General features: G+C 41.6%; 1 protein-coding gene across 4 annotated transcripts in view; it reads right to left on the bottom strand.

The window, feature by feature from the left end:
- The window catches only part of RAPGEF4 (Rap guanine nucleotide exchange factor 4), a 302,234-nt gene that overhangs the window by 22,263 nt on the left and 266,182 nt on the right, over positions 1-13,789 (bottom strand). For all 4 annotated transcript variants that reach the window (XM_073545898.1, XM_073545899.1, XM_073545900.1 and 1 more), the window contains 3 exons: positions 8,649-8,676; positions 7,739-7,817; positions 3,327-3,473 (listed from right to left, as the gene is read on the bottom strand). In XM_073545898.1, coding sequence (XP_073401999.1) covers positions 3,327-3,473; positions 7,739-7,817; positions 8,649-8,676 — 254 coding nt within the window. The remainder of the gene's footprint in view (positions 1-3,326; positions 3,474-7,738; positions 7,818-8,648; positions 8,677-13,789) is intronic.

Here is a 13,789-nt window from a genome sequence, read left to right as displayed (position 1 = left end):
ATTTCTCCTGCGGAGACGATAGTCCGTTAAACGGATGCCCCTAACGCAATGTGAACTCAGCTGTGTGCAATAGAAGTAGGCGCTTTGAAAACAGAGAAAATATGCTGCATCCAAAACACTACTACTTTCGGATCGTGGGCACATAGCCTATGGGTGTCCTAGCTCAGGCCCAATAGCAGATTTCGAGAAAGAAAGAAGCATCTGTAATGTTGTAAACGTCCAAAAAATCAATCTATTTATGGATCGATTGAACGATCAATCTACATTTGTATCTGACAAGCTTTCATTCTTTTGTCTGTATATGCAACTGTTATCTATCATCTATCTATCTATCTATCTATCTATCTGTCCCTCATCTATCTGACCGATAGATCAGTTATTCCTATTCAACACGGCCTGCTGTAGTAAATGAAGGAAGTTTCCATGGCTATGACTGGTAATAACGGCCCGCTGACCCACTTCATGTTTAGATTCTAAATCCTTCAGAATGTGGCAGAATCTAAACATAGTGCACGGTGTTGATAGTGAGGGTAAGAGCGATTCATCTCACATTAACAGAGTTTGTTTGAAGAACCGGTGTGAAGGAAATGATTATAAGACAAACTGAACCTGTGATATAATTCCTGCTGCCAACATAAATGATTGCGCTATTAAAGCATGGAATGTGCAAAAAAGCATATCTGGAGGAATTATAATATTCAAAAGTTAGAGTGCAAAATGTAATATTACAAGTCGTATACCAGAACTGCAGTGGTATTAAAATAGAAAATAGTGCTGCTACAGCTGGGATATGCCATCACTTTATGGTTAGTAAGGGTCTGACCTCTAGGACCCCCACCAATCCTGAGCATGATGGGACCACCAGCTCGGTTCCAATGATTGCCTGGCTGCCTGACCCCTATTCATTTGAATAAAAAATAGTGAAAAGCAGCAAAGGGAATGAAGCACTACTTAGAATTGATGTGCGTTCAACAGGTCAAACTCTTTCGAGAGATATATTAATCCTTTTTTAAGATGGGAATAACTAATAATCAAGATATAATATACTGCATGTGCACGGATATGACTCATGTGCAGCCGATTCAGCATAACAGGGGCCTGTGGTAGTGGGGCTGCAAGGAAGATCTTTGGCATTGCTGACATTGGTCACACTGCTTGTTTCTCACTCGGGAAGCTACTGCGTTCCTTCTGTTTCCTCCAGTGAAGATCAGGAAGGGGCCCCCTGATTTCTGTCTGTGCTCAGTAGACCCAGGACCTCTAGAACAGAGAATCCGGCAGGCGCGGTACTGCATAAGGAGCACGCTTCTGACTGTGGAGCCCATGTAATAAAACAACAATAAAATACTGCCAGTGCCCAGTCCCCCCCTCACACCAATCCCCTGCCGGCCAATGGTTCTTAAAGGGGAAGGGTCCTACGGCCACGCCTACAGGGGTTAAAGCCTGGTGTCCGTGCCATTAACTTCCTCTTTCCCCCCCCCCCGGCGGACACGGCGGAAGAAGCGGAGGAGGGCAAAGGTTTGTAACCGCTCGTTGGGCCAACTCGCCTGTTGATCGTGGACAGGAGCTCGGCTCGAGCCGCCCGTTACGAAGTGTAATTGCCTTTCTCTGCTTATGTAATTAATAAACTGTGACCGACCTGTTCAACCCATCTAGGATTGTCTGTGTTTCATTACGGGATTGGAGTGGGGGGGGAAGGCACTGGTTACGACACACAGGTCTCCACAGTCTTTAGCAGACTCAAATGGGGCTCCATATGAGCACTAGCTGGTAAAATTGAATTCTTTCCCTATAATGATAATCATTATTTTTATATAGCGCTAACATATTCCACAGCACTTTACAGTTTGCACACATTATCATCACTGTCCCCAATGGGGCTTACAATCTAAATTCCCTATCGGTATGTCTTCGGAATGTGGGAGGAAACTGGAGAACCCAGAGGAAACCCACACAAACACGGGGAGAACATACAAACTCCTTGCAGATGTTGTCCTTGGTGGGATTTGAACCCAGGAACCCAGCGCAGCAAGGCTGCAGTGCTAACCACTGAGCCAACATGCTGCCTCTACTCTTCTATAGTAATGGTAAAATGGGACACCAGTGATGGAAGGTTGGATTATTCTAACATAAAAGACGACATTTTACATATTCTCAAGACTCTTTATACAACTATAACAATTAATGTGGCACCAGGAGAACAGAATAATGTACAAATAAAGGACCGATTAGGAAGATTACTGTAGAAAAAATACAAATATAATGGAAATGGTCTATGGTTACAATATTAGCTTTTCATGAAGTTTTTCTCCAAGGCTGAGGAGGTTCGCTGCACTTGCAGATAAAAGCATCATCTCATCATTCAATCAACAAAATACCCAGCTTATTATCATGTAGAAGCATAAGGTAAATTTGTGAATGACGGTAACGTAATATTTACATGTAGCCGAACAGTGAACCCCAGAGTCAATGTTACTGGTGGGCCTTTAGCACCCAAATCTGACACTGCTCACATCTATCTATTCAGAAATCTATCTTCTATGATTTACCTTATAGCTAGCCACTATTTTTAATTATATGGATGGGGTTCATAAAACCAAAGTTATATTTCTTCATCTTTTCATCCACGAAAGACAACTGGAGGCAGCACACTCAAAGAAAGTGAAAAATAAATGATTTAACGGCAAACTGTGGCAACAATGGGCCATTAAAACCACTTATTTTTCACTGTTTTTGGTGTGCTGCCCCAATATCATATCTATCTGTCTATTCCGCAATCTTCTTCTATGAGTTGCCTTATGGCTAGCCGCTATCTTTTAAGCATGTGGATTGGGTTCATAGAACCACAGTTTGGAAAAGCATCACACTTCCATATGTCGTGTAACGTTTGCAGCGGGGGGGTGCACGAGGAGCCGCATCCTTGCACTGATCACCACGATACAGATCAATAACCCTTCGCCTGTTTATACTTATTTGTTAGTAAGTTTCTGGATCTGCTTTCTCAGTAACAAGACAAGGACACTGTGCGCTGTGAAGGGCCATTTCTATAAAGTGAGCCGTTTTCCCGCACACTGCTAGCTGATCATTTTAGTAATATTTTGGGAAATGGCAACTCTGTTCCCCTATAAGGCGGCACTGTAGCCGTCTTCAGCAAAGACATGCTTCCAGCACCCAGCTTGGCCTATTTACTCAGTAGGGGACCGGACTGTTGTTTGTAATCAACTGAAATTATCTCAAAACGCTTTTATAAAACCATTGCTATTTGTGTGTTTAACCTTGAGTTTTTAAATTATTTTCTATGAGCGGAGGGAATGATAGTCAGACAGTACCTCCTGCAGAACTGATCTTCACGAGTATCAAGGATTCTCCGGAGCCCAGTTTATCCGCTACAGCAGACAGCACTTCCTTCACCGAGGCAGACACCTGTACACGTATGGTGGTGTATGTGTGATCAATGCAGTACACCTTGAAGAGAACTGCCAAGACAAAATACAATCATCAGATGTAATAAGAACGTATGTCATGTATCACCGGGAGGAACGCAGTATGTCACCGAATTCTATTTATGTCTTGCTGCTTATAAAGCACCAGTATAGTCTTCAGGAAAACATTAGTCCCAGTCCCCAGTGGACCTCACGCAGAGATCTATCACACAAGGGTCAATTTAATAATGATAGGTTAATTGTTTTCTTATGTTGTTATGCTTTTGTAGTTTAAACAAAAAACTCCGAAATATGAAAATATCCTTACAGTAAACAGAAAAAAATTTGGATACCAACAGGGGCATTCATGATCTCCCATTCTGCATCCATGGACATTAATATGGAGAAGGTCCCCACTTTACAGCTTTAACAGCTTCCGCTCTTCTGGAAAGACTTTCTACAAGATTTTGGAATGATGTGGGAATTTATTGCCTGTTCATCCAGAAGAACATTTGTGAGGTCAAACATTGATTCTGGAGGAGAAGCTGGGCTGACCGTCTCAATTCTAGTTTATCCCCAAGGTATTGGATGGGGTTGGGGTCCGGGCTCTGTGTGGTCAGTCATGTTCTTCCACATCAAACTCATCCACCACATCTTTATGGACCTCACTTTTTTCTTCCACACAAAACTTCCCCAATCATCTAAAATATATACTTATCCTGAAGCATTAAGATTTACACTCACTGCAAGTAAGGAGCCTCAGTTGATTCCAGAAACAACCCCATAGCAGAAACCCTCCTCCACCAAACTTTACAGCTGGCGCAATGCAGTCAGACAGAACCAAAACCTAGACTCATCCATCAGAAGCAAGATTAGAGAAGTGTGATCCGCCACTCCACAGAACACATTTCCAATGCTCAAGAGACCACGGCTGCTTTATAACACTCCATCCGACGCTTAGCATTGTGCTTGGTGATGTAAGATTTGCAAGCCGCTACCCAGCCATGGGCAGATTCAAACCCAGGACCCTAGTATTGCAAGGCAACCATACTAACCACTAAGCCATAATGCTGACCCAGTATCATAAACCACTATAGCATGCTAAGATTGCTTTCTAAAAAAAAATTACTCACTTTTGCATATTAGATTTTCAATTTTAGGGGATGAGGTTAAGGGCAGTTTATTTTTAGTTTCAGTTCCTAACAATCATTAGAAAAGAAGTAAGGGACCTCATAAATCAAAACTGTCTAAAACAAAATTGTCTTTGCTGCAAATGGTAATTAATCAGAGCTCGGACTGAATTTTTTACCCCTTCTTGCCACAGTTGATTTTCGTTCTTGCGCTTTTATTTTTTCCTCCACTTCTGCCAAGAGTCATAAACTTTTTTTTACTCTTCAGTAGTGATGGGCGGTAAAGTTCGGGCTCCATACCAAACAACTAATGTCTGTGCACGGACCCCGAACACGGACTTCTCCAGGAAAACCATGTTACTGATCTGGTTCAGCAGCCCCAACATCAGGCGTTTCCCACACTGTGATCTATGTGACAGTGCGAGAAACACTGGCTCTGATCGGTGGTAAGTTCGTTACCGCCAGACAGAGCACTGCGGTTCCCACGCTGTCATACAGATAACAGCGTGTGAGCCAGCAGCAGAGACCGGCGGTAAAAAGGTTACCACTGGTCACAGGCATCGGGTTGATGAGAGTACTACTCATCATCCTCCACCTGATCTCGCTGATAGCATCGAAAGCAGGTGAACGATGATGAGAGTGTTCACCAGCCAGCGCCTGCACAATAAATAAATTTAAAAAATGATGTGAGGTCTCTTCTATTTTTGAAAACCAGTGCAGGCAAAACTGACAGCTGCGGGCATTATCTTGGCTAGTTATCAAAAATAGAGGGGTCCCCATGACGTTTTTTTAAAAATTATTTAAATAAATCATTTAAAAAACGGCGTAGGGTCCCCCCATTTTGGACAACCAGCCAAGCTAAAACAGACAGCTGAGGGCTAGTATTCTCAGACTGGGAAGGGGCCATTGATATTGGCCCCCCACCCCCAGCCTAAAAATATCATCCCGCAACCGCCTCAGAAAAGGACTTTGCCCATCTCTTCCCACTTGCCCTTGTTCCGGTTGCAAGTGGGGTAATAGTTCTGGGGTTGTCGTAAGCTTTGTATTGTCAGCTGACATCAATCCCACAGATTAGTAATAGAGAGGTGTCTATAAGACGCTCCCATTACTAACCCCATAGTAAGGTTGTAATAAAGACACAAAGACACAGCAACACTCCCCACCCTCTTTTACGCATTTATTACTGTAAAATAAAAATAAAAATGACCATATTCCTTACCTCAGTGATGCGACCACTCTCCACGCCAGTCAGAACACACTGAGCAGCTGTTGGTTTTGCCTGCGCTGGTTGTCAAAAATACAGGGGATTGCACGTCATTATTTTATTTATTTATTGCACATGTGCCGGCTGGTGAATACTGTGACCTTAATGATTTAGAGATGATCTGCAAAGAGGAGTGGACCAAAATTCCTCCTGACATGTGCGCAAACCTCATCATCAACTACAAAAAAAGTCTGACTGCTGTGCTTGCAAACAAGGATTTTGCCACCAAGTATTAAGTCTTGTTTGCCATGTTTGCCAGAGGGATTAAATATTTATTTCTCACTGCAAAATGCAAATAAATTTATATAATTTATACAATGTGATTTTCTGGATTTTATTTTTGATATTCTCTCTCTCAATGTTAACTTACCCTTAAAGTTATAGACTGTTCATGTCTTTGTCAGTGGGCAAACTTACCCTGCATTAACATCAGCATAAAAACTGCAGGCAGCCTAATGGCATGGGTGTCCAGGGTCGAGCAGCTGCGAGCGAGCCTTACATCACCAAGCACAATGCCAAGCATCAGATGGAGTGGTTAAAAGCACGTCGCCACTGAAGCAGTTTTAGCAACAAAGTGCGGATCAACTACATTTTAATTAGATTTAGAATGGGATGTCATAAAATCCCCTGTAGGTGTAATGTGAATAGATCCCAATACTTTGGAGCCTCTCTATGCATAATGCATAACCCATATATTTAGTCCTGAATGAAGCAGAAAACACTACATTTACTTTGTTATTGTGGCGCTATTTACTAAGCGTTCTGAATTAATTTTTCCATACTGATGAGCGATGCCATGTCCACCATCTCCATTACTGGAAAGCTCACATTAAACTTTTTTCTATGTGCCCCACACTTCAGAAGGTTCACAATCTTGTCTTAGCACACTAAGCACGTGAATATTTTTTCTGAACATTTAATTTGATTCCTCTCCCACGCCAGGAGGAAATGGTCTGACCCTTTACACCAAAGGAACACTATTTGCTCTATGACTCATGAACTACCTATATGGAAAGAAAAACCATTTACTAGTAAACTGACCCAGAACAACCCCAAAACTCAGCTCCAAAGATTGTTTATGGCCACTTGATACAGCCGTTTAACCAACCAATTTCCTTTCCCTTGTTTCTTTCATACTCTGACCTTTGTATCTGTAATTGGCTATAACACTTGTCCCCCCTGCTACAGCGAGCCGATGGAATATGAAATCCAGCATAGAAGCTGCGGCTTCACACTCCATCTCCAACTCTGTTAGAGTCCTGACAATTGATGAAGAATTACAAGGAACACAACAATTCCGACAGCCTACACAACAAAGCCAATAGTGGAAGGTAAAATAGTCACGAGCAGCAAAAAGCATCAGAAACTCCGCTCATCCACAGAAAGTAAGAGAATCTGTCTTCAGGTATACCCCATCTAAGCAACTGCCATGGTGATTTTAATCATCTACCAATGTATTACACCCCTGCAGGTTGGCCCTTGACCTTTCCACTAAACCCTGCCAACTTCTGAAAAAAGGCAAAATGTTCGCCTCTTTACACCAGTCCTGTTCTCCTCTAAGAAGTGGATACAATTGTAGACAATGCTTTATGAGATAAAATGGATTTTCTGGTCATATGATATTGATGGCCTAGAAGGAAGATAGGTCGTCGACTCGATACCAGTTGGGTGGGGGTCGGACACCTGACACCCCTACCAATCAACTGTCATCATCTTCGGAAGTAGCAAAATGTAAACACTAAAGGGGGCCGCACTACACAGCTCCATTCAATGTGTAGCAGCCACTGCCGAGTGCTGCAGAACAGCGCCTATTTTAAAGAATAAGAGATGATCTGATGGAGAGAGAAGCATGGGATGGCTGGAGGAGAAAATCTTTGGGACAATTTAATAAGCAAGGAGGTAAAATATTTTTAATTTGTACTTACGTTCATCTGTGCTTCTTATTGGCTGCCGCTTCTGCAATCTCTCGTCCCCAGTGCTGAACTGTCGTAAAAGCACTTTGTGCTGATAATAGAAACACATTAAATGTTCATTTGATCCATCACTATTGAGGTCTTGGTCATACAGCGTGAAGTAGTCACTCCTAAGTTTAGCGGGTAAATACATTTTAACACAATGATATTTTGGGTTGAGATCTACCTCACTCATGGAGCGGTAGTTATAGATCTGCAGATCAGTAGTGCAAATAGAAAATTACACGATAATCATTGGATGCAAGTTATTAAAAAGTAAAAAATTATTTCTGTTTTCCTAGCTCTACATCTATGGAACACCGTATTGTACTTTTTTTTTTTTTTTTTTTACACTTCTGTGACAAAGTAAGCCAGAACGCTGGACCGAGATTCCACAAATTGATTTCCTCATCTCTAGAAATAAGTGATCAATTAGTAACGTCACTTTGAACTGTAACGTCATTTACAACATAACAATATTGACTAAATTATTTACCAATGGGGCCCCCTCTAAACCCAAGAATAAGGCTCTGCAGTCCCCCTTTTGAATGGAGCAATAGTCTGCGGGACTGATAGAGATGGACAAGCGCCTGACTTGGAGAGGTGGTGCACATGTGGGACCACTGCTTCTAGCAATTGGGAACCAAGTGATCAGCCAAGTATCCACTACCCTGTGGATAGGTGATAAGTTGGCATGGTGAGCAATGGACAAAGGCATTTAAATCCTTGCATTGGCACTGTGCTGGCACATAGAGACTCGGGTCGGGAGACCAGACTGGCAGCAGACATGGCTTTCTCCTTTTCAAGTTGGTAGTGTTAATCAGATTTTTCTAAAATATAAAGAAAAAAAAGGGGCAGGGGGTCAAAGGACTAATTTACTTACTTTCTTTTGTCCTTTTCCATCATCTGATCTATAAAATATAAAAGACACAGAATTATTAAGTAATAAACGTAAATAACCTTTTCTGTTTTAAAGACAGAAAAACAGAATCATGACAATTTGGTCTCTTTAGTGAAGGTGAATATGCCACAAACATGAACTTGGGAGTACACAGTAAAACTCTAGAAGTCTAACACTGCTTTGTCTCATACTCTCAGTCCTAATATTCCATTTTCACATTGTTATATATTGCACACATTGAAATAAATTTGCACCCCTCTCCTGTGTGACATGCACATAAATGAGCTGTCTTACACCACAAGCCCATATACTAGGAGGCGCCTGTCTGTATTCTGTTCATTTAGACACTGTTCACATGTTCAGGTTTTAAATACATTAGATAGGGACTGCTTCGTGAAGGGTTACCGTGACGTGGTGAAGTGGCTTGGTATACATTTTTTGCAAAAAAGCGTATCTACTAAATACCCTGTATTCGTTATACAGCACTTGCTGATTACTGTCATGTTTTTTACTGCAGAGTACCTATTGCAAATTTGTCACTTTGCGTTTTCTTGTTGTGTTATATATATATATATATATATATATATATATATATATATATATATATATATGGAAAAAGGGAGAAAGCAGCACAAAAATTGAACAGACAGTGCGGGTGCAAGCCTTCCAGGCATATACCAAACCTCAAAAATAGTCCTCAAGATGAAAGCAGCACACCAAAAGAAATTCAGTCAAAGTGCTGTTTGTTAGCCCGTCTGGCAAGTTGCCCATACAGCGATGTTTCGGACCTGGGAGTTGTGAACCTTTCTCAAGACTGGATTTCTTTTGGTGTGCTGCTTTCATCTTGAGGACTATATATATATATATGCTGCGGGGCAGGATTGTTCCACACACCTCTTGGGACTAGTTCTATTTCCAAGAAAAATATTTTTGAAAAGATGAGAATTGCGAAAACTTGCCCCACGCAAAGCTATGAAATTAGTTTGTGTGTCAATCTTGCCGTCAGATTCCCTTTAAGAAATGATGTGTGGTATATCCGTATGACCAGTGTAGTCAATCACTGGCCTCAGCAGCGTAGCTAGAATCTGATTGTGATCCGATTCCCTCGCATGCGAGAATCAAATCACAGGTGCAGAAAAGATGGAGAATTAATTTCTCCATTGTTTCTGTGGAGAACATCAGACTGCACTCAGATGACATCCGTGTGCAGGTCTGAGGTTTCACACGCACCCATAGACTTGTATGCGTGCACGTGATCCAAATATCGTAGCCATGTGCAGAATGCTGTGATAATTTTCGCATGCCAAATCGCCATGAGAAAATAATCGCAGCTCTGCACTGACCTATAGTATAATATTGGCTAATCGGCCGTGTTATAAGGCAGTGTGAGCGCGCCCTTAGGCAAGGGTTCAGATGACCGTATGAAAAACTGTTTGATTTTTCATCCTGAAAAAAGGAATGATGATCGATAAAAAAAACCAAGACTATTTTCCTCTGTTCTGTCATTTGTATTTCATCACTGTACCATCCGCGTGTCTGTTTTTTTTTTTGTCAATGTGACATCCAAATTTATACATCAAGAGTTTAAAATGTACAAGGTCAAAAAACATTTACTAGGTGAATAATTGCAATGTATCCACAAAAATAGCATGCAATATGTACACTCTGTACCGTAAACTTGAGTGAGAGGGTCTCATTCGATAAACAGAAGAGAATTGTGCTTGCTGCATTTTTTTTAACGAGTACTCGGAAAAAAAAATCACCTGACCAAATACTGAACATGTGAATGTGGCCTTAGACTCAGTCTATTAAATAGAACGTACCTTAAAGGGTTTATCCAGAACTATGTTTTTTTTTCCAATGAACTAAATCTAACAGGCATGTACTTGCTAACTACCTGCCTGTTCTACCTGGTGCCGACCCAGAATGGTCACTGACCGCTCCTGCCAGAGTTTCAGCTACTTAAAGTCAACAGAGAAGCTCCTCTGGGCTGCTCGGTCGACGGGACGTGGCTGCTGATGTCAGGCTGACTGACAGTCAGCTCCCCGCAGTTAGACAGCGGGGATCCGGCTAAACAATCAGCATGACATCGGCAGTCACGTTCCGTCTACAGAGCATAGCAGAAAAGAAGCCGCTGCTCCGTCGAAATGACATCAGCGGAAGCCACTGAATCGCTGCCAGGAGTGGTTTGTGACCGCTCCATGCCGGCATAGATTGGCGCTGGGCAGGTAGATATGGCAGGTAGATATTAAATATTTGTATAGTAAGGTGGTAAAACAGGACATTGTGGCTCGCTTCCCACATCTGAGCCTCCTCCTCTCACCTCCATGGTATTGTTAGAGCATCATTTACATCTACATGTACGTAATTTACATGCGAGACATAAATGCAAACTGTTAACAAGTACATTTTCCCTTCCACTATAACCCTACTGTACACATAGGCAATCCTTAATTTTCAACATGGCACACGGCTTTAGAGGTCATAGATGCTTGATTTGCTCTTTATTATAGATGTTAGGGGAATAACGGGTTCCCGTCTTTTAATAAGAATTACAAAATTGCTCCAATTTCAATTTTAAGTCCATGGGTTACCAGAAAGCTTACTTGCCTTCTTCAACAATTTTAAGAAGACCGCCGGTCGGAGTTTTCCCATAGAGTTAATAGTATTAGCTAAACTATACACTCTCCCTCCTTACTGGAAGACCGGTATTTTAACGTAGCAGCCTCAATGGGTTGTGTGGCATGAAATAAAACTATAAATTAATACCAGACTTTGAAATGTTAAGGAATGGTATTGAATTCATTACATAATGAGTCCTTTATTTTCTGCAAATGTGAACTACTGAAAAGCACTTGAATTATTTTGTCGCTATTACTTCAATAAAGTAATTGTAGAAAATCAGTAAGAACAATATTCATCTGAGATCTTATGAAGTTTCACGCTGGGGAAGTCTGCGGCAGTCTCTCGTTCGGCCAACATTCGAGGAGAATAACTAGAGGGCCACAGAAGACTTTAGGTAAGTAATTTTGATTGCTCATTTGAGTCCAAATGACATTATTAGCATAACCAAATAGGAATGTGCACTTGAAGTGTCTGCTCTTGGAAAGCTACATTTGTTTGCCACGGGAGACCAGAAAGCACATTTAGCAAAGTGTTTCTTATGATCTTAGCAGGCAATTCGATTCCATTTAATTATGAGGATTTGCGGTTGCGTTCTGTATCAAAGATATGATAACCGTACAAAATGCTAACTTTTATGAATAAACCAAGTAAGCCTCTCTGTGATATCTCTCTTTTGAGTTTCCTATTATGCAGAGTATTCTCAAGAAAGCTCTAGGATACCAATCAGCTGCAAGAAAGGCTTAAAAAAAACCTGACAACTTTCCAGTAGAGTTGTAATGGTGGCGTTCCATGATACGTGGACAACTATATCCATTGTATACAAGTATGTGCATGTAATTGAGCAGGGAGCATAAGAAAATATAGATATGTAAAGGGTTATTCCCAAAATCATGTGTTATTCTCCTATGTGTAGGACAGGGGACAACATGCTGGGCTGATCACTAGGTATCCAACCTCTGCGCTCCCGAGATGAGGACTCTGTAACCACCAGAACGGGACTTTGCAGCTCTGTCTTGAATGGATGCAGTGCATCCTCGGCCTCCGCTCTATTTATCATCTATTGGGATGTTTGAAATAGTCAAGTACAATGCTCAACTTTCGCTAGCAGTCTAATGGACAATAGAGCGGAGGTTTCATATGAGAACTGTTCATAGTCACCTGGTATCTCAAAAATGGCTACCATGAACAGGCTTGGTGTGAGCTACTCTGTTTCCAAGAACCCTGTGGTTGCCCTGGGCTTCACCCGTTAACCCCTGCACTGGGATCTGGAATTACACAGTGGTCCCTGAGCTATTGCAAAAAAGTCAGCTGCTGGCGCAAGCTGGCAAGAAAGATAGTCAGGTAGCCTGGTCAGATCCAGGAGGCATAAAATTGTCAGGCAGGTGAAACAAAACTAGCCGAGTTAAGAAAACAGGATAAATCAGGATGAAACACCAGATACACAGGTAAAACCAGGTAGCACAAACATTGACTGGCACTGGTAACTGGTTCTCAGGGGTTTTAAATTGTGAACAGCCCCACTTAGTGCTGACAGCAGATAAAAACCGAAACTAAGTGGCCACAAGTCCCAGGAATAATATAGGGATTGATGAAGTCAAGCATCACCCGCAACAAAGAGGCAGCGCTGCCTAGCGGCCAAAGCAGAATCTGGCACAGAAATTATAGGAGGCCAAGCATGTGCTCTATCCAAACAAGACAGATACGGGGATAACTTGTGAGTTTGGGAATAACCTGTTAATGTGTTGTATACTAAATATTGCTGTGTATTTAGTATAGAGAGAAATCCTTTGATGTAAAATTTCAGTATGAACTGGAAACGATTTTCATAGAGTAATGGGATAATACACATGTTGTCAATGCCAAATTACGACAAATTAACTACTGGTGCTGCAATGAAATTGAAAGTGCTCCGTTCCTAAATTGTTACTTGGTAAAAAAAAATGGCTGAAGAGGTAATGTAGATCAAAGCCTAAGAGCCCATTTAGCGAGGCCAATAATCGAGAATGCTCCTTCCCCAAATATTCGCCTTTTCTAGTCAGGCCGGTAATCAACCGACAAAATTTTAAAAATAATCGTTCATTGGCTGAAATGAATTGTAAACTTGCTCCTGAATCATTATTCTTGGCAGCACTCCATCCTGTGTAAACAGGTGATGCACTGCCGATAACACGATTTTATATGCACACACAGAGCAATTGCGTTAACGATCGTTCTGTACACATAGATGTGCTGTATAAACAAACTAGATTGCCGATTGGCTTGTATGTAGTTGACCGGTTGTTGATTAATGGCCCTGGTCAGCAAGTGTAAATGGTCCGTGAGGAATTCAGGAAAGTCAAGTATAGATGTACAATAATGATACAAAGGCAGAGATTTTACTTCCTGCTGTACACAAATTTTGACACTAAAGATGGTGCAAATTGATTTTAAGAATGTCGTCCAATGGCCAGGGCAATAATCTGTGGCCGGTGGACGGAATCCCAGCGAGCCATCACATG

This window comes from Dendrobates tinctorius, unplaced genomic scaffold (assembly GCF_039654945.1).
Source record: "Dendrobates tinctorius isolate UK_male_01 unplaced genomic scaffold, ASM3965494v1 ptg000143l, whole genome shotgun sequence".
In the NCBI taxonomy this organism is placed as follows: Eukaryota; Metazoa; Chordata; class Amphibia; order Anura; family Dendrobatidae; genus Dendrobates; species Dendrobates tinctorius.
The sequence above is the reverse complement of the archived record's forward strand: the minus strand, read 5'-3'. Positions and strand labels throughout refer to the sequence as shown.